The sequence below is a fragment of the Hirundo rustica genome, chromosome 21 (assembly GCF_015227805.2).
Source record: "Hirundo rustica isolate bHirRus1 chromosome 21, bHirRus1.pri.v3, whole genome shotgun sequence".
Taxonomy (NCBI): Eukaryota; Metazoa; Chordata; class Aves; order Passeriformes; family Hirundinidae; genus Hirundo; species Hirundo rustica.
In genome coordinates, this window is record NC_053470.1 from 66602 (window position 1) to 87850 (window position 21249).

Below are 21249 nucleotides of genomic sequence, written 5' to 3' on the forward strand. Positions count from 1 at the left end.
CCTCCACCCAGATGTTTGGGATCAATGTACTAAGGCTCTTGCCGAAGACACAATGTCTTCCGGCTCGGGGAAAAATCTTAAGGCATGGGGAAGGGTCGTAGATGCGTTAGATGCGCTGCAGAAGGAACAGGACACCTGGAGAGCTGCCTGAAATTGTTTAAAGGTTTCCCCCCAATTGGGTATCGCAGCAGCGACGCAAACTTTCTCAGAGGGAACTGTTGTTGAGAATTTTCAGAGTGTAAAAGAATGTAGTCTGAATGTTAGCGATAATGGTCAGAGTGTTGATGGGGTCAGTTCTGCCGAATGCAGAAGCTCGAGAGGCCAAGAGCTCGCTTCAAAGCCTCCAAGCTCAAGGTCGCTCACTGAAGAGATAAAACAGATGCAGTCATTTTACAACGGTCTAGATGAAGAAGCTAGGAATGCTGAAAAAGTGGGAGAGGGACCTCCACCTTATGCGCTGAATCCGAGAGGGAAAGCAAGAACTATACTACAGAAAACAAACAAGGTCATTTAGATAGTGGGCCCGTTGCCAATGAAAACAAAGAGAGCTCGTTTGCTAACGCGGGGGCGCGTGAGCAGAAAAAGGGAGGAGAGCACAAAGAGAGAACTGAAGCTAATCTTTGCCAAAAAGCGCGTTTTTCTAAGGCAAGAAGCTCCCACAGCAGGAGGCGGGGGGAGCGCAGGTACAGGAGACCCAGGGGGAAGGAGTGGCCCAGCCCTGAGGGAAAGGGGCGGGGACCAAGAGAGAAAGGGCGGCCCAGCCCTGAGGGAAAGGGGCGGGATCAGAGCCCGACCAAAAGGCTCCGGAGCCCGGAAGCAGCCAGTCAGTCGACTTCCGACTCTGATTCGGACCTCAGCCAAGACTGGGACAGCCAGTCCTCTGCTGCCGGCTCTGGCTTCGGCTCCGACAAAGAAGAAGTAAAAGTATATAAAATCAGTAACAACACTATTTCTACTTGGGTTGAGGGGAAGTCAGAAAAAGAACGAACTCCTCTCACAGACTGGAAGAAGATAAAAATGGCATGCTTTAAGTGCAGCCAAGCATTTAAATTGGGCGAACGTGCAAATTATTAGACTCCTACCTTCAGTACCCCGATCAAGTAGACCCTATCAGATTCTCACAACATGCAGACACAGGAGAGAGGCCACACCTGGCACCTCCTCCTCATTCAGTCCTTTAGCTATCTACCGAAAACCTAAGTCAGCTCCTTACAATCTGTTTCTTAGTGTGTTAAATGCTACCTTTTTGTCGTTGAACCAATCCAGTCCAAACTTTACAAAATCATGCTGGTTATGTTATAATGCAGAACCTCCTTTTTATGAGGGTGTCGCCCTTGATGCTCCTTTCGAATATTCTGCAGCAAACAATCCACACAACTGTAAGTGAGACACACCCCGGAGGGAAATTACCCTGAGTCAAGTCACAGGCCGAGGCAAATGCTTTGGCAGTGTAACCGTAGCAAAGCAGATGGGAAATATCTGTACTGAGTTCATCCAACCTAGTCAAAAAACTGATAAGTGGGCAGTTCCGTTCCTATCAGGAATGTGGGTCTGTCAACAAATCGGAATAACCCCCTGTGTGTACCTTAGCAAACTCAATAACCTTGCTGACTTTTGTGTCCAAGTTCTGATTGTTCCTAGAGTCCTGTATCACCAAGAAGAAGAAATGTATCACTTTTTAGAAGAAACCATCCTGCTCCGCAAAAGAGAAGTAATGACAGGTATAACCATTGCAATGCTCCTTGGCCTAGGAGCCACTGGCACAGCCACGGGTGTTTCAGCTCTCGTGACCCAACATCAAAGACTTTCTCAGCTGCAAATGACAATTGATGAAGACTTACTGAGAATTGAAAAATCCATCTCCTCTCTGGAAAGATCTATCTCCTCGCTTTCAGAAGTCGTCCTGCAGAACAGGCGAGGACTGGACCTCTTGCTCATGCAGCAAGGAGGCCTGTGTGCCGCCTTGAGAGAAGAATGCTGTTTTTATGCAGACCATACCGGAGTCGTGCGAGACTCCATGGCCGAGCTGAGAGAAAGACTGGCCCAGAGAAAGAGAGAGAGAGAGGCCCAACGAGGATGGTTCGAGTCATGGTTCAGTCAGTCCCCATGGCTAGCCACCCTCGTTCCCACATTAATAGGCCCTCTCACCATGATACTCCTGACATTGATTTTTGGGCCTTGCATTTTGAACTAGTGTCATTTGTTAGAAGCCGTTTAGAGAAAGTCGACATCCTATTTGTCGAACGCCTGCAATTACCGTGAAGTGCGCTTGTTACTAACATTTTATACCACTTTTGTATCCTATTATACTAACTTTAACAGCTTTTGCATTTTTATGACATTTATACTTTTATAACATTTATACTTTTATACTTTTTACTTAGTCATGGGAGGGGGGGGAAATGTGGGAGATTAGGGACAGGCGGTCGAAAGATATCGCGTTGTACGGGCAGACAGAACCCCTCCCTCAATTCTTAGTTGGTTAGTGTCCTTGATACGGTAAGTAACACCTAACTTGTAACGTAAGCAGACGGATGTGATGTAGCAAACAGAGGTTTTATAACTCCATGTAACCAGTTAATAAACGCCATTAGCCGTCCACCACACTGGTGTCTGTGAGCTGGTGGTCCGAGCAGCCTGGGTGTGGCTGCCGTGTCGTTCCTGGAACCAGGTCGCTACGCCTCAGCGGAGGTAACACAGGGGTATCAAGTATCCCAGAAGACAGCCCAAATAGTGAGGCAAACAGTTATTTACCTGGGTTACAAAGTAAGTGCTGGACAAAGGACTTTGGGGCAGGATCACAAGGAAGCAATATGCCAGACCCCAAAACCTCAGACAGTGAAAGAGCTAAGAACCTTTTTAGGCATGACAGGGTGGTGCAGACTGTAGATTTATAATGATGGGTTGCTTGTTAAACCTCTGTATGCCTTCATTATGGAAGGGAGCAGAGATCTTCAGTGAACAAAAGCTCCCCACAGAGGTTTCTGAAGTACCAAGGCATACTGGTAGAACAAGATGATGTTGAAATCGTGATAACTAACACTGTGAACCCAGCTTCCTTCCTCAGCACGAGTATGGGAGAACCAGTGATCCATGATTGCCTGAAGACCATTGAAGCCACCTACTCCAGCTGCCCAGATCTGAAGGACACCCTGCTTGAGGATGCTGAGACCTGGTTTACTGATGGAAGCAGCTATGTTATCAGTGGAAGAAGACATGCTGGGTATGCAGTTACCACAGGCAAGGAGGTAATAGAGTCTGGACCATTACCAACTAGTACATCTGCACAGAAGGCTGAAATAATTGCCTTAATCCGAGCCCTAGAGCTGGCAAAAGGAAAAGAGATCAACATCTACACGGACTCAAGGTATGCATTCGGAGTGGTTCATGCTCACGGAGCCATCTGGAAGGAAAGAGGACTGCTGAATTCACAAGGCAAGAGTATTAAACATGCATAAGAGATACTGAGGCTATTAGATGCCATACAACTACCTGAGAGAGTAGCCATAATGCACATAAAGGCACACCAAAAAGTGAGCTCTGAATTGGAAGAAGGGAATATGCTGGCGAACAGAGAGGCAAAAGAAGCAGCAAAAGGTGAGGTACCTGATAAGGCTGTTGAGGCAGCATTGATTCCAGATGGAAAAATTTCTATTGTAGGTAAGCCAGTGTATAATAAGATAAGAAACTTATCAAGGTAGAAAAGGCAAGCTATAACCAGGAAGGTTGGGCTGTAACAGAAGAAGGGAAACTTGTAGTACCCTCCTATTTGTTTTGGTCATTAATACAGAGGGAACATGAGAAAACACACAGGGGAATAGATGCCCTGTATAACCATTTGAAAGAAAGAATCATGGCCAGGAAATTGCAGGGCACAGTGATACAAGTAACTCATCAGTGTAGTCTTTGCCTCCGAACTAACCCTAAAAATATCCCAAAGCCTAAAGTGGGACAATTTGGGAAAGGTTGTGGACCTGGACAACAATGGCAAATTGATTTTACAGAACTGCCAGGAAGGGAGGATATTGTTACATATTGGTGTTAACTGATACCTTTTCAGGATGGCCAGAAGCCTTTCCTGCCAGGACAGCTAAGGCCCAAGAGGTGACCAAAGCGCTGTTGCAAGAGATAATACCATGATTTGGAGTTCCAGCCACCATATCCTCAGATAGGGGACCACACATTATTTCAAAAATTGTGCAGCAAATAAGTCACCACCTGGGAATAGACTGGGAATTGCACACCCCATACCACCCTCAATCTAGTGGCCAGGTGGAAAAGACGAACCATTTGATTAAACAACAAATTGTGAGATTGGGGCAAGCAGCAAATTTGCCCTGGCCCCAGGCTCTCCCATTGGCCTTATTGCAAATTTGGACAAAAACAAGGGCAAAAGAGAAACTAAACCCTTTTGAAATATTGTATGGAAGTATAGTATGCAGTTCAAGGGGGAACAGCACCCATTCAAGTAGGGGAAGAAACCCTACATGGATATGTGGTGGCCCTAAATAAACAACTTAGAGAAATTGAGAAATACGTGGCTGGAGCTCAAAACAGAGAACTAGATGGGCCAGTACATGATGTACAACCTGGGTATTATGTGTATGTTAAGTCTTTTGCTGAAAAAAAAACCAACTTAGAACCACAGTGGGAAGGGCCATTCCAGGTGCTCCTCACTACCTTCACTGCAATCAAGATCAAAGAACCGAAGGTCTGGATCCATCACTCCCGAGTGAAGAAAGCCGCAGAGGGAATTTGGAAGGTCACACCAGGCGATAACGAACTGAAGCTGAAGCTCACTCGGAACAACAAATAAATGGACTAATAGCTATTATGGACATTATGTGGAAAGTTGTAACTATTGTAGTAAATGCATCCAGGCAAACAGATAACTTCACTTGTGCGTCTAGGAGAAGGTTGTGTCTGTCTTAGGACAGCATGGCCCATCATAAAGATAGACAGCCAAATTGTGAATGAGACTCAATTCAATTTGTGTGTTTGCAATTTTGTTAGAATTAAGGGATGTGATTTTTCCTATCAGGCACTTGTAATATCACATCAATATATAAAGGCCAAGCTAGCCACTGTGCAGAAGATACTGCCTGTGCCCATAGGAATGAATTTGACTTTAGTTGCTCAATTGTTGAAACACCACGAATTGAGAGAAATCTTAAAAGAAATTAGAGATGGAGGGAAAAAGATATTAATTATGATACACCATGACACAGAGACCATCAAAAGGGTTTTTAAAAGGCTTGAGGAGCATTTGTCTCATTAGTGGGATGTGCCTTTAAGGTGGTCACCGCCAGCAACTGGTATACTGAATGCCTTAATCCACCCTATAGTTGTGTCATTTATTTTGGTCAGCATAAGTTTAGTGTTAGCTGTTGTAATACTTGTTTAGAATTAGAAGATGCTACGATGAGTGGCAGCTTTAACATCACTGTCAAAGGCGTATGGCTTGGTCTTGAGAGACACTAGCTGTATAGCTTGGATACATGAGGAAGACTCTGTATACTGAGTAAAGTTATTTACTCATTTCAAAGAGGAAGTGGGGAATGAGACATTAAATTTGAAGAATTAGGGATTTTAGGAAAGTTAAGATAATAAGTGTCTGAATTAGCTGAAGTAGATAGGTAAGCTTTGTTCGCAGTTAACAGAAGCCGGATCTTAGATAAGTTGTCCCAGATTTAGTAACTCATTGTTTGTCAGCTTTATGTTTATGTAGCTGTGCTTGTAATGAAAAACAAAATGTGGTAAATAGGACATAAGATAGCTGCAGATTTCCTGCTTAAAGGACCCATTCAACACAGGAAACTATAAGTTCTACCAAGGATTCATTTGTCACGAATGCATTGAAAAGGTAGAAAGGTCAGAATGAGGAAGACTCATCTTACTTCCTCATTTTGGTGACCCCTCCCCAGAATAGGCCCCTGACTCATTTTAAGAAACAAACTATGCATGCTTAATAGCCTCTTTGCCAATTAGCATACAAAGTGAGGAATGGGAGGTGACAGGGGTATGAATATATATTTGTATTTTGGGTATTCAACACTTTTGTAAATAAAAGGCTTTGTCATTACCTGTGAATTTCGCAGTGCGAATTAGGGAAATATCCCGCGTGCTGCCCGGCCGTAATAAACATCCACTTTCTAACTTTAAACTGTTAGAGAGTTTTTGTCCATCACAGTTGGGTGTCAATACTAGATCAATACCCATATTTCTTTAATAAGTCAGTTGAATAGTAAATTAATAGCAACACCAAGCCCAGTACACCCTATACAGGTGTATCTGACTGCAATCTTAGAAAGCCCTTTCAACGCAAAATATTTACTATATGTATTATGTTGTATTGATTAGTAATGTTGTATTAATATTTTGATAGTATGGTAAAAGTAGGTTTTTAGTTAAAATATAGTTTTTGTAGTTAAAATAGAAATTATGTATGTTTTAAGAGAGGGAGAGAATACTCGCAAAGATATAGCAGCCACAGAAAAACGTCAATCTTTCAGAGAAAAAGAATTTATTACTTCCTTATCAGAAGAGACCAACTTCTCCTGCCTTGCTCAGCCCTGAAGACAACATAAAGATTAAGGGAAAAAAAGTGACACAAACCAGAGAGAATTCTTTGTTTGAATGGAATTTATGCATCAGGTATGAAATGCATGAATATTTAACAGGCTATTGCTTTTAAGAGATAATCCTTTGTTAACGGGGGTCCTTTTTTAGAGCTTTTTGCCTGGAAAGGCACCCAGACGTCTGTTACTTTGTTTTTATTGTCTCGTATTGTCCTAACCCTAATTGCTCCATTTTTTATTACTCTAATTCTATTACTATTTTTATAACCATTTTATTACTATTAAACTTTTAAAATATTAAACAAGTGATTGGCGTTTTTCACAGGTACAACAGCCATCAAGAGCAGCATTCAAGAAAACGTTTCCAAATTGCACATTTTGAAGCAGTACCTTCAGTTCTCGCTGCCGCTCCCCTGCTCTGCCCCGCCGGCACCGCGCTGGCAGAGGCCGAGGGTGTGTCCCGAGTGGGGGGCGGTGGCGCTCGGCCTCGCCCCGAACTCCAACTCCCAGGAGGCAGCGGGGCGCGTGGCCCCGGAAGCGGATGGAGCCGTTCGTCTCACGGCAGTCGCAGCGAAGCGCCGGGGGTCTCGCCGGGCCGGCGGGGCGGTGAGTGGGAGCGGCTGATCCTTCTCTGGGCGCGGCGCGGGGAACGCAGCGCAGCGCGGCCGGAGCTGCTCAAGGGGATGTGGCGCCGCTCCCTGCAGCAGGCTGCCCCCGGCCGGGGAGCCGGACTGCGGCGGAGCTCCTGAAGGGATAATGTCGGGCCCCTGAGGCTGCTCGCGCGCAGCTCGATGCCCGTAGGAAAGGCCGCTTTTACTCGGAGCAGCCCGAGAGGCCTTTTCGGTTGCAGTATCTGTTTTGTACGTAAAAAGTGGGAGTTGGCCGCTGGGTTCAAGAGGGAGGTGTGTTTCCTTGGCCGAGTATGGGAGAATAGTAGGAAAAGCATTATTTTGTCCATGTACAAGACTCATGAAAACCTAAAATCCACATTGAAACAATTAAATGTTGTAATTTTAAAGATTTCCCTAGAAGGGCTTCCTATGCCCACGGGCTGAGTACTTTTGAAAATGTAAATAATCCGTCTTTAGTTTTGCTGCTTTGGAGTGATGCTGGGGCAACAGTGTGCTTGTGTGAGTTATATAAAAATTTGGACCTAGAGCATGAGGTTTGATTCTCTAGTTTTAAGTATTCATCTCATTTAAGGCTGGTCTCACATAACGTAGCAAAGTCATATGCAGTGTTTTGTAATTTATCAGATGGTGATAGAAACATTAAGTAGTACGGTAACATTAAGTAGTACAGTATATAAGAAAGTTAAAGTTACTTGAACTCCAATAACTATAAAAGTCTTGCTTATAAGAACTGGAAGTTCTTATAGGCTAATTCCAGGGATAGGGAAAATTTTTCTCTCTTTGTATGTGAAGTTCTTTTCTCTTATTTTTGATTAACAAAATGCTGAAGTGACTGTATCATAACTTTTCTTGGAAATAAAACCTGATTTAAATTTTTAAGATTCAGCATAGCATCTTTATCTGTCCAGGTACCAATTGTTATTTCATTCTAAATTTTAGTGGTGGAAAAACAAAAGATTGAAAGCAAGACTGATTTGTTGGAAACTGAACTTCCATTAATCCATTTTGTTCTTTTAGGACAAAGCCGTATGGAGACTAGTTTATGATAGAGGGCTTTGCTGGTAGAAGAAGGGCATCACTTAGGCAGTAGTTTTGATGATAAAATTAAGAGATATTACATGGAATGTCTGTGGATTGTACTATGTCATTTCTGTCTTCTGATGCAAGTCTTTTTAACATAACTGTTAATATGCCAGTGGATTCAGTAAGGATTTACATCACCTGAAGGGTGTAACAATGTGGAGGGAAGAGGATTTCATGTTCCTCCTTTTCATGTTGTTTCAGCATTCCTTAATTCTCTGGCCAACATTTAATTTTCTGCACTGGAAGGCAAGAAAGAAACAGCAATATCTTCATATATTACATTGATTAATACTTTAATTAATTCTTTCCTAGTCTCTCTTTCCCATGTACCTGAACTTTCTGTTGTCTAAAAAAAGAAATGTGTTTGGATTTATGAGTATCATTCATAGGAGTGTCTCTATTTTAAAATTCATTTCTCTTAGGACAGTGATTGAAAGAAGACTAAGAGATTGGCAGGTAACACTGAAATGACTCCATAACCCCCAGCACCTCATTTCAGAGACCCATTCAGAATGTGGATGATGACATTACTCACTCACCTACCAGCTGATGCCTTAAGCTTTGATCTGACTTAAAATGAATAAACAACAGCAACAAAACAAATACAACAAAAGAAAAAACCACAAACAAGCAAACAATACCCCACAACCAAACACACACACACACACACACAAAAAAAAAAAAAACACCACAGAAGAAACCCCCTAAGGTCCTCTTCCCACATCCACTTGGAAATACGGCCTTAGCCCAAAGATTCCTGAAGACAATAGAACTAGAACTTTAAAGGGTAATACATTCTGCATGCATTAAATACAATTGGAGCTACTGCATAACCAAATAAGCCATATTTTGTGTATGGATTAAAAACAGCATGGTGTTAAACTTTAAGGTCTTGATTGTCCTCTGAGGAATTCAGTCGAGATGGAAGCATTTGCAGTGATGCCTGAGTCATTGCAGTGAATGTCATTACTTTTGTCATTATTTTATATGATGTTTTGTAGTTCATTCTAGTCTCACAGTTTAAATTACAGATGGAGAAGCATTTGAATTTTGTTATTCGTAGGTAAGTCATGCCTGTTTCTGCTGATGAAACTGTGGGGAACCTGGCTGGGAGAAATACAGTCCTAACTCCAGCTGAAACGGAAGGATTACAAGGTTTGTACCAGATGCTGTTTATTGCAATTACAGACTTTGATGAGTTGCTTCCTTAGCTTCTTTCTAAAAATGTTTCACAAAATGAAGTTCAAAATCTGGGTTAAATTTTCAAAGGTACTGTGACTCATTCTATATTCAAGTAGGTTGTTATAAGAGAGAAGTTGCTGTGAGATGCTAAAAACTGGAAAACTCATCGATCTATAACCTTCATCTTTCCAGAAGAAAGAGAATGCTTTTTTGCTGAATTGAGGACAAGGTCAGATTCATTTGACCAAATGGGAACCAAAAGTACTATGCAATTCTTATATTACGTTCCTCAGCTGTGGGCCTGACATTTCTAAGTCTAAAGGGATTTTAGCCTGCTAGCAGTGCTAACTGTTTCCCAAGGGAAAAGTTCTCAAGAAAGCTTCTTCTCAAAACAATCTTGGCAAAACAACTATCCTTTCCCAAAACAGTCTTTCTCCAGGTGGGGTTTTGCTGTTCCTCTGGTTTCACCAATGGGGTTAGACAGGTGTTATTCCTATTCACCAATCATGTTAAGTCTGTATCGGAACACCTTATCAAAGGTGGTAAGAATTAGAAAAGCCTTCTATACTCTTTGCCTTTTGAAATACCTGGAGCCTTTCGTCTTTCTTTCATGTCCTACAATGACACTCAGCTGCTATTAGAATGGAACTGCTGGGCTTAGTCTTGTATTTGCGTTTGTTTTCCCAACTGTGAGTTAATTCAAGCTTCAAGAGACAAGAAACAAGTAATCTGTTTCACGATGAAACAGATTACAAAGCATCTCAGTGGTAATGCTCATCCTGTTTTTTAGTTATTATGTCTGACCATTGTTATCTTTGCATTGCCTGGTAGATAATCAGTTTGCTGCATCATTTGAAGTACTTTTTTTAGTCTCTTAGAGGAAGGAAAAAGTCTGAGGAAATTAATCAATAGACTGAAACAAGTGTAAAATATCATATTACTTGAAAATTTTTGTTAATTTTTTTTTTTTAGAATTTCAAAGTGAATTAGACTTTGAATTATATGTTGTTGAATGTATTGAAGGTAATTTAAAATTGCCTTGGTTTGGGTAGAATCATCATCTACACAGAATGTAAAAGCTCGACAAGTCATATCACGAATCAGTCGAGAGGAACTGGAAGATAGATTTCTTCATCTACGTGATGACCACATCCTACTCAAACAGTATGCAAATAAGCAAGAGGATAAAATTAAAAGGTATGGGGTTTAATATTTTTATTTTAACTCACAGTACCTTTTTGGCCTTTTAAAGCATCATCAACAGATAAAAATCATGCTGATTTCTCTCAGAGCACTTTTTAATGCAGTAGCAAAAAATCACCCACTGGATATGATTTTTGTATTGATTTCTAGTTGTCTTTGAGTATGTGAGATGGCTCCTGCAGTGACCCCTATTAGATCTCTGTGTACAGAGGTACATCTGAGATGATACCTTGGATTCCCAGGTTTGCTGGTGGAGTGTTCTGGGAATTGGAGAGCAAGCTGGAGAAGCCTAATGGTTCATCAGGTGTTTCATTCTAGAATCAAAATGCTCTATACAGAGAGATTCGGCCCCCTTTTTGGTCCCTGTCTGTCTTTCAAGAAGGTGAACAGCCTCTAGCTTTTTATTGGTGAATTAGCGCTGAAATGTCTTTATAATCATTGCTCCTTTATTCAGTGTCATAGATAACTTCAGTGTTGAAGTCCCAAGTAGCACGGGGAGCACAGTACCCAGTTTGCCCACAAATATACAAACAACTTCAGGCTGATTATTAAGCTTAGTATGCTAAGTTTCGTGTGCTTTGTCAGGAGTTAGTGTGGCAGCAAACCAATCTGCACTGTGAAGAATTATTTGTAGTATTAGGGTGTTGCAGAAGGGCTGAACGCTGTGACTGTATTCGCAGTGTGCTAATTGCTAAGAAACTCCTTCTGCATCTAATCCAGTTTCTGGTGAAGAGCTAATGAATTCATCAAAGGGTAGTTGAAAATATTGTCTATTTCATACTTTAAAGTCCGAAACATTATTTTCTTTTGGCTCAGTATTCAGTGAGCCACAGTCTAGTTGATGAGCATTACATAATTTCCAACTTTTCTGTCAGGCTGTTATAGATTAAATTAATTGTTTCGTTATTTCAAATGGTAGTTCCTGTGTTTCTGTGCACAGAAAATACGACTTGTCATCCACTTACACCAGGTGGGTATACTCATAATCCACCAATGTAAATGTGTCCTTCTTTTACTAACCTTAAATGATAAGCCTTAGGAAACTGTTATTCATCAGTGCTGTAGAGCAGAATGCTGCTCAGTGGTTTCAGTTATCTTCAAGGGGTTCATCACAGGCAACAACAGTTATATCAAAACTTGAAATTTATTATCAAGGTTCTGTGCTGTGGTCATGTTCCTTTCAACAGAATACTTTCTATGCTGACTTCTTTTTTTTTTTTTTTTTTTTTTTTTTTTTTTTTTTTTTTTTTTTTTTTTGATTGTTTTCCCCAGAATGACCACCAAGTTAATACGGCTTGTTAATGATAAAAGAAAATGTGACCAAGATGGCTGTGGACCCAAGCAGCTGGGTCAGGCTCTGGAGCTGGAAGAAATGATTGAGCATTTGCGAGAAAGAGTTCGTGAGCTTGAGAAACAAAATGAGAGCCTCCGCAACAAACTCATTTCAACTAAACAGCAGCTCCAGATTCAAGGCCATAGGCCTTGTCTGTACAACTCCATTCAATCTCGTGTGAACACTGGTCTCAAAAAAGAGAGTGAGGCTGCTGGCATGCCAGAACACACCAAGAAGGGTATAATTCACATTTATTGAAAACAGCAAACTCTTTGATTGCTCTTGAAACCATGAGTCTGAATTTCAAAACATTTTTAGTGCAGATTAGAGAATATGCAGAGCAATTATTGAAAAATAAAATGCCTGGAAAAAATAAGGATGGTTTAGCTCTCTTAGATATTAAGAGAAAAGAAAACTTTACAAATAATAATTATAGCTTCCAGTATCTGCTTTTTGTTTGGCTGATTTAAAAATACCATGGAAAACTCATCCAAAAGTCCTACTTGATTTCTGTATTGATTGCAACCATCTAAGAAATAGCTCAATTTGAACAAAAGTAAACCCCCCAAAAATATTTTAGGCATATATATATATGTACATATGCATACAGACACATATGTATCACCATAGATATATATAGAGAGAGGGAGAGAGTCACACACATACATGTGTATATCTGTGTGTGTGTGTATATATATATGTATCACAATTGCCAGTATCTTAAAATAATACTGAAAGATCAAAATTCAGAATAGGTCAAGTTAATGCAGCAAAGTAGGTAAGTTTTTTTCAGGTATTTTGAACTGCTGGTATCATTGTACCTAAATGATACTGTTCTGGGGACTGAGGAATGGCTGCGTTAATGCAGTCTTTGAAATGAAATGTGTTTAGTCCCACCTCAAAACTTTATTAATTTCTTCTTGCTAAGAATAGGAGAAAAAATGTGGAGAAACCATCACATTTACTTCTAAAGTAACAATTCTTTCTTAATTATTTTCTCACTTCTCTTCTTCACCATGGGCTTAGGCTGCTTCTAAACAACACAAGAAAATTATCTGCACTGCTACAAAAATATGGTCCTAATAGTTGCATGTCTGGGTGAATGACGCTTGGGATTTTGCATAGAAAATGCTGAGAAAGTGATTACAAGTCCACGTTCCTGTCTAATAATACTGATATTTCTCTTCTTTGAAGACACAGTCTCTGTTCTCTGTCTTTGAAAGTAAAATCTTCTGAAAAAAACTTTCAGGACATGTTTTTAACAGTTTGCTTTAACACTGTTCTGCATCACCTATCCTTCAGATTTTACAGCAGCTTATGTTGTGCGTACTATGATTATTTCTTTCCATGTGATTTTGATGTAAAAATAATTTTTATGACATCTATATAGAAGTTGCAATTGTTTGTACTGTATAAAGATACAGTGAAAAGTTAAAGCTTTGTTAAAAGCTTTTTCATTCAACAAGTCAAAAATTTATCTTTTTTTGGATTTCAGGAATGAGATGTCAGTGTTTAGAAGTGAGATCATCTGACCTTGTGCTTCCCAAATATGGACAGGGTCTGCTCGAGGATTCAAGGGCTGAAATCAGAAATTTGTATGATTTTCATATCACTTATTTTTTTGTCATTATCATTCTTAGTACTTATGGTTTTCTTGAAGAAATAAACTATATCTTTTAAGAAGTTCTCATTTCAGAAAAGAAAATAGTTGGTTCTGACAACAATAACACTGGTAACAGTGCAGAAATGTTTTATGATAAGGGAAACGGAATCAGAAATTTAGAATGCAAAATGTAGGTACATAAGAATTTGGCTAAAAGTTAAAACTGTTCTCCAGTGGTGAGGCTAGGATTGCTATGCCTGCCTTGTTTGTTACGGGTCAAAGCTGACAAAAGAAGAAAGAACCTTAGCTGCAAAAGTTTTACCAATGTAAGTCCTAAAATGTGCACCACCATTGAGGTGGTGACTATGTGAGTGTGTTTCACTTACGCATTTAAGTTTCGTTTCTAGAGGCAGACGGATTTTATGGGTCAGTGCAAGAAGCACAGTATTGGGATAGTTATGTAAAATGATTCTGATTCACTTTTGCATTTTGAAGCGTGGTTTGTAATCCAACTCCACATTTTAACTGGAATTGAAGCTTAGGAAACCCTTACAACATCCTTGATGTACAGATGGCATGAAAATAGAGAGGTGTTATATAGAAAAAGTAGTTAACATGTAATTAAAAGATATTGAGGTTTGATTAGAATATTTTTCTTCTCTGAATTGTATGTTTAGAACCTGGGTTTTCTAAGAGCTCTTTGTTTATTTCCGTAGTGATTTGCTTAAATCAGATTATTTATTATATTCTCTGTAAATGCTAATTTCCAATTAATGGGCAAGCTAAGTTTAGAAATACATGGATTAATGTGCTGTTATTTCTTTTGTGCTTGAAATTTTATAAATATTAAGATTACCTGGAATCATAGGAAACAATTGTACAGAAGTATTCCTATAATTTACTTTTTAAAATTGCATTTACTGGATGAATTCTGCTGTTTAAAACACAAATAGTTGATTTTATTTTCTTTATTTTCTTTTTTTATATTATTCTTTTATTTTCTATTTTTGTTGGGGGGGGGATTAGATTTTTCCCATCTCAGAATAAAAGTTTAAAAATCGGTTGAGGATCTAATCTTGTGACAGCTAGTAATGGTGTTTTGCTTTTGAGAAACCATTGGTGCTAATGGATTAGAAGGAGGATACTCCTAATACAGAGTATAAGAAACCATGAACAGTGTTTTAGTGAGGTTCTGCTAAATATTATTCAGTCCACAGAACCATTTATTTTGAGAGTTTGTGTTGCACTTTCATAGCAATTTAAACTCATAAGCCTCTCTTGTGATGTATGTTAATAAGAAATACAGATTTTGCTGAACACTTAAAAGTTTGGCCTACTTGAGTACCCTATTTTTTTTTTTTTTTCCTTTGAAAAAGTACATAGCTGGTTTTGGAATGTAGAATGCTTGTACTTTCAGGGAGACTGTTATTGAGTCCCAAAGGAAACAAATTGAGGAACTAGACCGTGCTAAAGAGATTCTTGGGAGTCAGTTAAGAAGGAAAGAGAAGGAAATTGAAGAATCCACCCTACGGCTGAAAGAGCAGGGTACAGCAAGCCAAAGGTATTGTGAAAAATTAAAATCTCTGTGGTGGAAGCATTAGAGGAGCTTTAACGTTTGTAGGTAGCTGTGGAAGTTACTACTTCTGTAGAGAAATGTGGGCCTTATTAATTTTTGTCTGATTGGTAAAACCAAGTCATAAAATGTTTTGCCAAGTAGTATGGATAATTCTAAACAAGGAGATAGTTACAATAAGAAGTTATGATGTTTTTTCATAAATAAGCAGAAAAGTTCATAATTACCATTTTAGAGAATTCTTTTCCAGCTGATACAGGTTCAATTGAAGTTCAAGTCATAAAATTTTAATCACCTATTTTTCCTTCACTTTAATTCTTATCAAATTTTAGGTGTAGGTTCATAGTGGACAATTTAATGTTCACTGCTACTCAGTAATTAGGAGTCTATGAATAGAAAAATACTGGCTCTGCTGTTGCAGAAAATGTTGAGACAAAGTCTCTACCACTGTTTTAGTATTAGAGAGCAACATTATTCACATAGTCAATTGTTTTTCAGATGTCTAATTGAGCTTTGTAGCCACTTCACTTGCTCCAGCATGGCATTGTGACAATTTGTCCAGCATGTCTAAAATACACAGATATTGGAAGAGAAATGCCTTTTCAGATATTGAAAATTTATTCTGATTTTATCATCATTTATATTAATAAAAATCCCAATTAGTTCATCCTCTCATACTTGTGGAAGTAATGGGGTTTAGTTTAGGAAAAACCAATATTTTTTAAATTTTTGAATTATTTTAAGCATCCTTTCTAATAAACAGTACAGACTCAAATTAATCTTAGAATTGTAAGAATATCTGCATAGATATTAAATTATTTTCATGTAATTAAGACACACCTGCAACTTGTTTTAATACAAGACTTAAGATGTTACAGTCTAAATTGCTAACTCACATTTTATTTACAGTATTTGATAAGTGGAAACTTCATGAAATGGCATTCTTCTGGCACCGAATACTTTGGATGGTGGGAGAGAGGAAAAGAAATCTCTTTAGGCATAGGATTGTTTTCTTTTTTGTATACATATACATTCTTTTTCATATACTGTCATATACAGTTTTAGACTATAAACAAAGATGTATATGTATCAATTGAAGTTGCTGTGTAGATACAACAAGAGAGAGCAGTAGAATGTTTATTTACCTAAACTCTCTTGTGTGAATTATAGAAGACCAAATTAATTTGGGTATTATATACATCTTCTTCAAAGTATGTGTTTATGATGCATTTCTTTTTAATTTTGAAGGCTAAACATTCAGGACAATGTGGAAATGATCAAAGTCCGTAAACAGCTGGCTGAGAAAAGCAATGCTCTTTCAGCAATGGAAGGAAAATTTCTCCAGCTTCAAGAGGTAATTGCAATTTGATCTGTAACATTCCTATACTCTTATCACATAAGCATTCTAAACAGAAGAAAAATTATACACAGGTCTTGATTCTAAGTCAATACTGAGTACATTAAAATGAACCACATCCTACATTGCACTCAAACTACTCCAGATGGAGTAGGGATTTTTAGTATTAACCTTTTTTTTTTTTTCAGCAGGGTTTAGCAGGTGTTAGTGATTTCATCTGCAAAGTCATACCAAGCAGATTGTGAGGAATGAACTGAGTTGTCTGGGTATGGAAAGAGCCCCCTGATCATTTAAAGAGGGGACTTTGACTTAGATGTACTGATTTACCAAAAAGGAGTACCAAGCCCCCTCCACTTATTACTCTTTGCTGAAGCTTGAGCAGTTTGGCTCTGACATTAGGATTTAACCGCTGCTCATATGTTCATGGTAATTATTTTAGACGGCTACTTTAAGTAATATTTTTCCTTATAAAAAGGGCAATTTTATGAAAATATCTCCAGAACATGCATTTCTGTGGTAGATCATCTGTAGGTTTTAATTGTACAGCTTTTTTCTGCTTTTTCCTGTATGTATTTGGAGAACTGCATGTGCATACAGAGGTGGTATGATAGTAACTTGGCAATGGGAGACTTCCTGTAAGTAGGAATCCTAACTGCAATAGAGCTTTATAGAGTATCCAGCCTTTTGAAGTGGAAGCACTGAGTATCCTTATAAGCTCTTACTTCTGGCTGCATATTTTTAGCATGCTAAATAACGCTTGTGCCATTAGATTTTTGTTTGATTTGGTTTTTTGCCCATGTTTTTCTGTTTCTGCATTTTGTTTTGCTTTGCCCCCCTCCTCCTCTTCAGTGTAATTCCTGTATCTTCTCTGCCAAACTGAGAAAAGTTTTAACATGGCTTTTTGTCTTTTCTCTTTAAGGAATCTAAAATAGAGATAGTTTAACTCTAGAATTTAGAGTTATATCTATTTATAACTATAAATAACTAGTTATAAAAATAGCTATAAAAATAACTGTTTCTTTTTCTTAAACTGACTGCTAATGTTGTTTATTCTCCATGATTTTTATCTTCCTGAGAAATGAGATACGAAAGGCTGAAAATCAAGTTGGTGACTGATTTTTCATGAGTTTTTTGTAATTTTTCCCATCTGTTCAGACTGCATATGAACGTAAACAATTTTTACAGGATTAACAGTTAGCTTCTCTGTTTAACTACTTTGTAGGAATACCGTATGGAAAAAATGAAGCTAACTTCTTTCTGTCTAAAAGCATTAAGTATTGACTATATTCACATATTTATTTGGCATAAATTATCTTCCAGTCATTTTATGAAACAATGGAGATTGGGCTTTCGACTATTATGTCTCAAATCATAATTTGAATGTGATTGACATTTGAATTTTTAATGAGTGAGGCTTAATTACAGGATTGTGGAATGTAGGCAGTATAATATTAACTAATATGTGGAAATAGAGGATCTATCAGCATCCTCCATTTAATTTTAAAATTGGTTAAATGTGCCATACTATAATCTGTCAAAGTAAATTAAAATGTTAAGGAAATCAGAAGTCCCTTATTGAAGATTTTCCAGCTGGGAAATAGAGCTGAATGCATGAGGGTTGTGAAAAGAATTATATATCTACAATTGTGTGTATATGTATAACTGTAGGTATAAAGATTTATATGTGTGTGTATATGTTTATATAAATATAAGGGTTAAGAGAGCTGTGGCAAGCTCATTATTAGCATAGATGTGGATGACATTGATTTCTGCTTGCTGATGCAGTGGTTTTTGGTTAGCATGTCCAACCACTGTAACCACTGCAAAATCTTTTAACTGCTTTACAGATTATTTTCTTTGTCATTTGCATCATGAGTAAACTGAGGATTTAATGTTCATGAGGGCAACCAGGTCACCTTCTGCTGGCCATGCCAAGTGAAAGTTACTTTCAGTTACTTAGTTCAAGAATGTGTCCTGCTCATCATATTGAGAACATCCGCTCAATAGCACCTTGAGAACCTCGTCAAGGGGTTCCCCTATTGAAATATCCTCTGTGGGAACATTTTACTAAGTCTAATTTTGGTATTCCTTCCTTCTTTTTCACAGAACCTAAAGAACTTGAAGACCAACCATGATGCTTTATTAGCAAAAGGTGATGAACTGAATGTTCAGCTTAAAGAGGAGCGGTTAAAGTCCTTCCATCTTCAAAAGGAATTGCAGTCAGTGACTGTTTCAAACAGAAGGACAGAAGAGGTGAGACTGTGTTCGATAGATCTTGAATCTGCTTGAGCTACATATAGATAAGGGAAGAATTAATGATGGGATACCTTTTAATTGTGGAAATGTGAATAGGTGTTTCAAATACATTTAGAAGACTGACCTTGTGATATATATATATACTAGTGATATATATGCTTTTACCCTGTTAAAAAGAAAAGAACAGTGGCTGCTGCTTGCATTTGATAGAATATCAATCACACCTGATCCCTGTTCCATGTAGTCACTGCACCAGTATTTGGACAATATTTCAGGTTAAAACATAGGATTTTATATCAATTCTGATTCTGAACAAGTGGTTTGTTAACTGAAAGAAAATCATACTTGGTTTATTGATAATAATTTTTTTGTATTCTTTCAACCTGATTTAATTTCAGTACTGTACAGTGTTATATCTGATTTAGCAGTGCAAATCAGTTACTTCTGTTTCTTTGTCTAGATGCTCTCAGACTAATGTCATGCGCACTTAGGGCTAAAAAATCAAGTGGTTTACTCCTCATTCTCTTCATTGCAGAAGGAGTAAAAGTCTGCCAGCTTACTTGTCTTTCTCTTACATTTTGTAGTAAATTTCGTTTTGCCACCTGGTTTACCTATTTTAAATGTATTTTACATGAGCCGAGTTTACCAAGATTATCTCAGAGATTCTTCCTCCAAATGTTTAAACTACTGCAACTGCATATCTTCTGTATCTTCTTGGTATCTCATAGCTTTAAAGTTATGGATTGCTTTAGTGAATATTTGGAAAGCAAGGATATGTTTTTTATAATGTCAGTAATACACTTAGACTTTCAGATTTTTTTATATTATTTTGCATGTATACTCTGAGATTGGCCCTGTTGGTTAGAGCAGGGGTGCTAATACTGTCAAGGTTGTGGGTTTCATCCCCAAATAGGCCATTCACTTAAAAGTTGGACTTGATGATCATTGTGGATCCCTTCCAATGCAGGATATTCTGTGATTCTGATTTTGTATAAAAAAAAGAAATAGCTTGACAATGCCTAAAAATAATTAACTATTTGTCTTCGCACATTCATTGTAATTTCCTTTTGTGCTGTGCATCAAATGAAACTTCCTTCTTCATTTTAGTTACAGGAAAGAATAAATGATCTAGAAAAAGAGAATGAACTCTTGAAGGAAAACTATGATAAGCTGCAAAGCAGGTAAGTTATGGTTTCGGTATATAAAAAATTAAGTTCCTGTCCTGTTGGTTAGGTCTTCATACACTCCATGCTGGAATGTGCATATTGAGTGTTTGTGCATATATGTAAATATGTTCATGCTCCAGTTTGTCATATCAGTAAGCATATATTAAAACATTCATGGTACTCTGCCCATGTATTTCATTTGTCCTGTTGAAATTGACCAACTTGTTCTAATACTCTTGAAACAGTAGGTGACTGCTTTAAAGAACGTAATTAAAAATAAGTAGGAGTCACTTTATTTTCAACATAAATGAAAGAAGTTCTTATTTGAATTTCTCATTGTTTTCTTCAGTTATTCTGGAGAGAAGAGTGCATCTAGGTAGATATATATTAATTTGGGTTTATTTGGGGTTTTGGAATTGATTTGTGTTGTTTTATTTTAACAAAGGGGTGTTTAAATTTCTGTCTTAATTTCTTCCAGCACTTCACAGTGAGCCTATATAAAGTCCCGACATTTGAAAGCTTTTCTAATTATTTTTGAGGTGTGGTTTGTTTCTTTTGTAATAGCTGTCATTTCACTTTTACTGATATAGAAAAGAAGCAATTCTAGCCAATTGCCACAAGCATATGAAAGAAAAAAATGAGCTTTTCCTTGATTGTGAAGTTGCCATTTTTTGCACTAAAGAGGATTAGATAATAAGACACGTCTTAAAGTTAATAATTGCCTCAGAAAGTAGGTAAAATGCTTGACATTTTTTCTTGTATTGAAATTATTTCTCCTTTTAAAGTGTTTGGCTTGTCAGTGGAATGTCTGTCAAAAAAATACCAGTGACTAAGCACAATGGGAGTGATACCAAATTTTGTTTATAGCATTCTTACAATATTTCTTATTTCTTGTACTATGGTTTATGGTGAAATTAAAAATTAATTATGGTGAAAATTTTTTTATGGTGAAATTAAAAATTATAAGTGAAAAATGGTGAGTACAAATAACTTAAAAGTTTTTTACTTATGAGATGTAACAGTTATATAATCACAATACTCAGAGTTTTGTATAGGGGGAGTTGATCAGTTGTCTGTCACTTAAGTTCACTGTTGTAGATTTCTCTAAAATTTGATCATGTTATAAATATTTCTGATTATGATTTCTTTTTTCCTTTTATCATTATGCGGAAAAGTAACACTGACAAATCAACTTATAATATTTCTGTTCTACTTAAATCACAGAGAATTTAAGAAGGTGTTTGATTAAGTAAATTTAAATATGTTTCTGTTACTATCCTACA

General features: G+C 37.8%; 1 protein-coding gene across 4 annotated transcripts in view; it reads left to right on the forward strand.

The window, feature by feature from the left end:
* Window positions 1-7105: 7105 nt before the first annotated feature.
* The window catches only part of RPGRIP1L (RPGRIP1 like), a 44604-nt gene continuing 30460 nt past the window's right edge, over window positions 7106-21249 (forward strand). For 2 of the 4 annotated variants that reach the window (XM_058423221.1, XM_058423222.1), the window contains exons 1-9: window positions 7110-7184; window positions 9357-9448; window positions 10528-10672; window positions 11951-12249; window positions 13507-13606; window positions 15032-15175; window positions 16436-16541; window positions 18651-18797; window positions 19908-19981. In XM_058423221.1, coding sequence (XP_058279204.1) covers window positions 9364-9448; window positions 10528-10672; window positions 11951-12249; window positions 13507-13606; window positions 15032-15175; window positions 16436-16541; window positions 18651-18797; window positions 19908-19981 — 1100 coding nt within the window. In that variant the 5' untranslated portion in view covers window positions 7110-7184; window positions 9357-9363. Of the gene's footprint in view, window positions 7185-7271; window positions 7439-9356; window positions 9449-10527; window positions 10673-11950; window positions 12250-13506; window positions 13607-15031; window positions 15176-16435; window positions 16542-18650; window positions 18798-19907; window positions 19982-21249 lie in introns of those variants that run through there. The other 2 variants (XM_040084011.2, XM_040084012.2) reach the window with 2 other exon arrangements.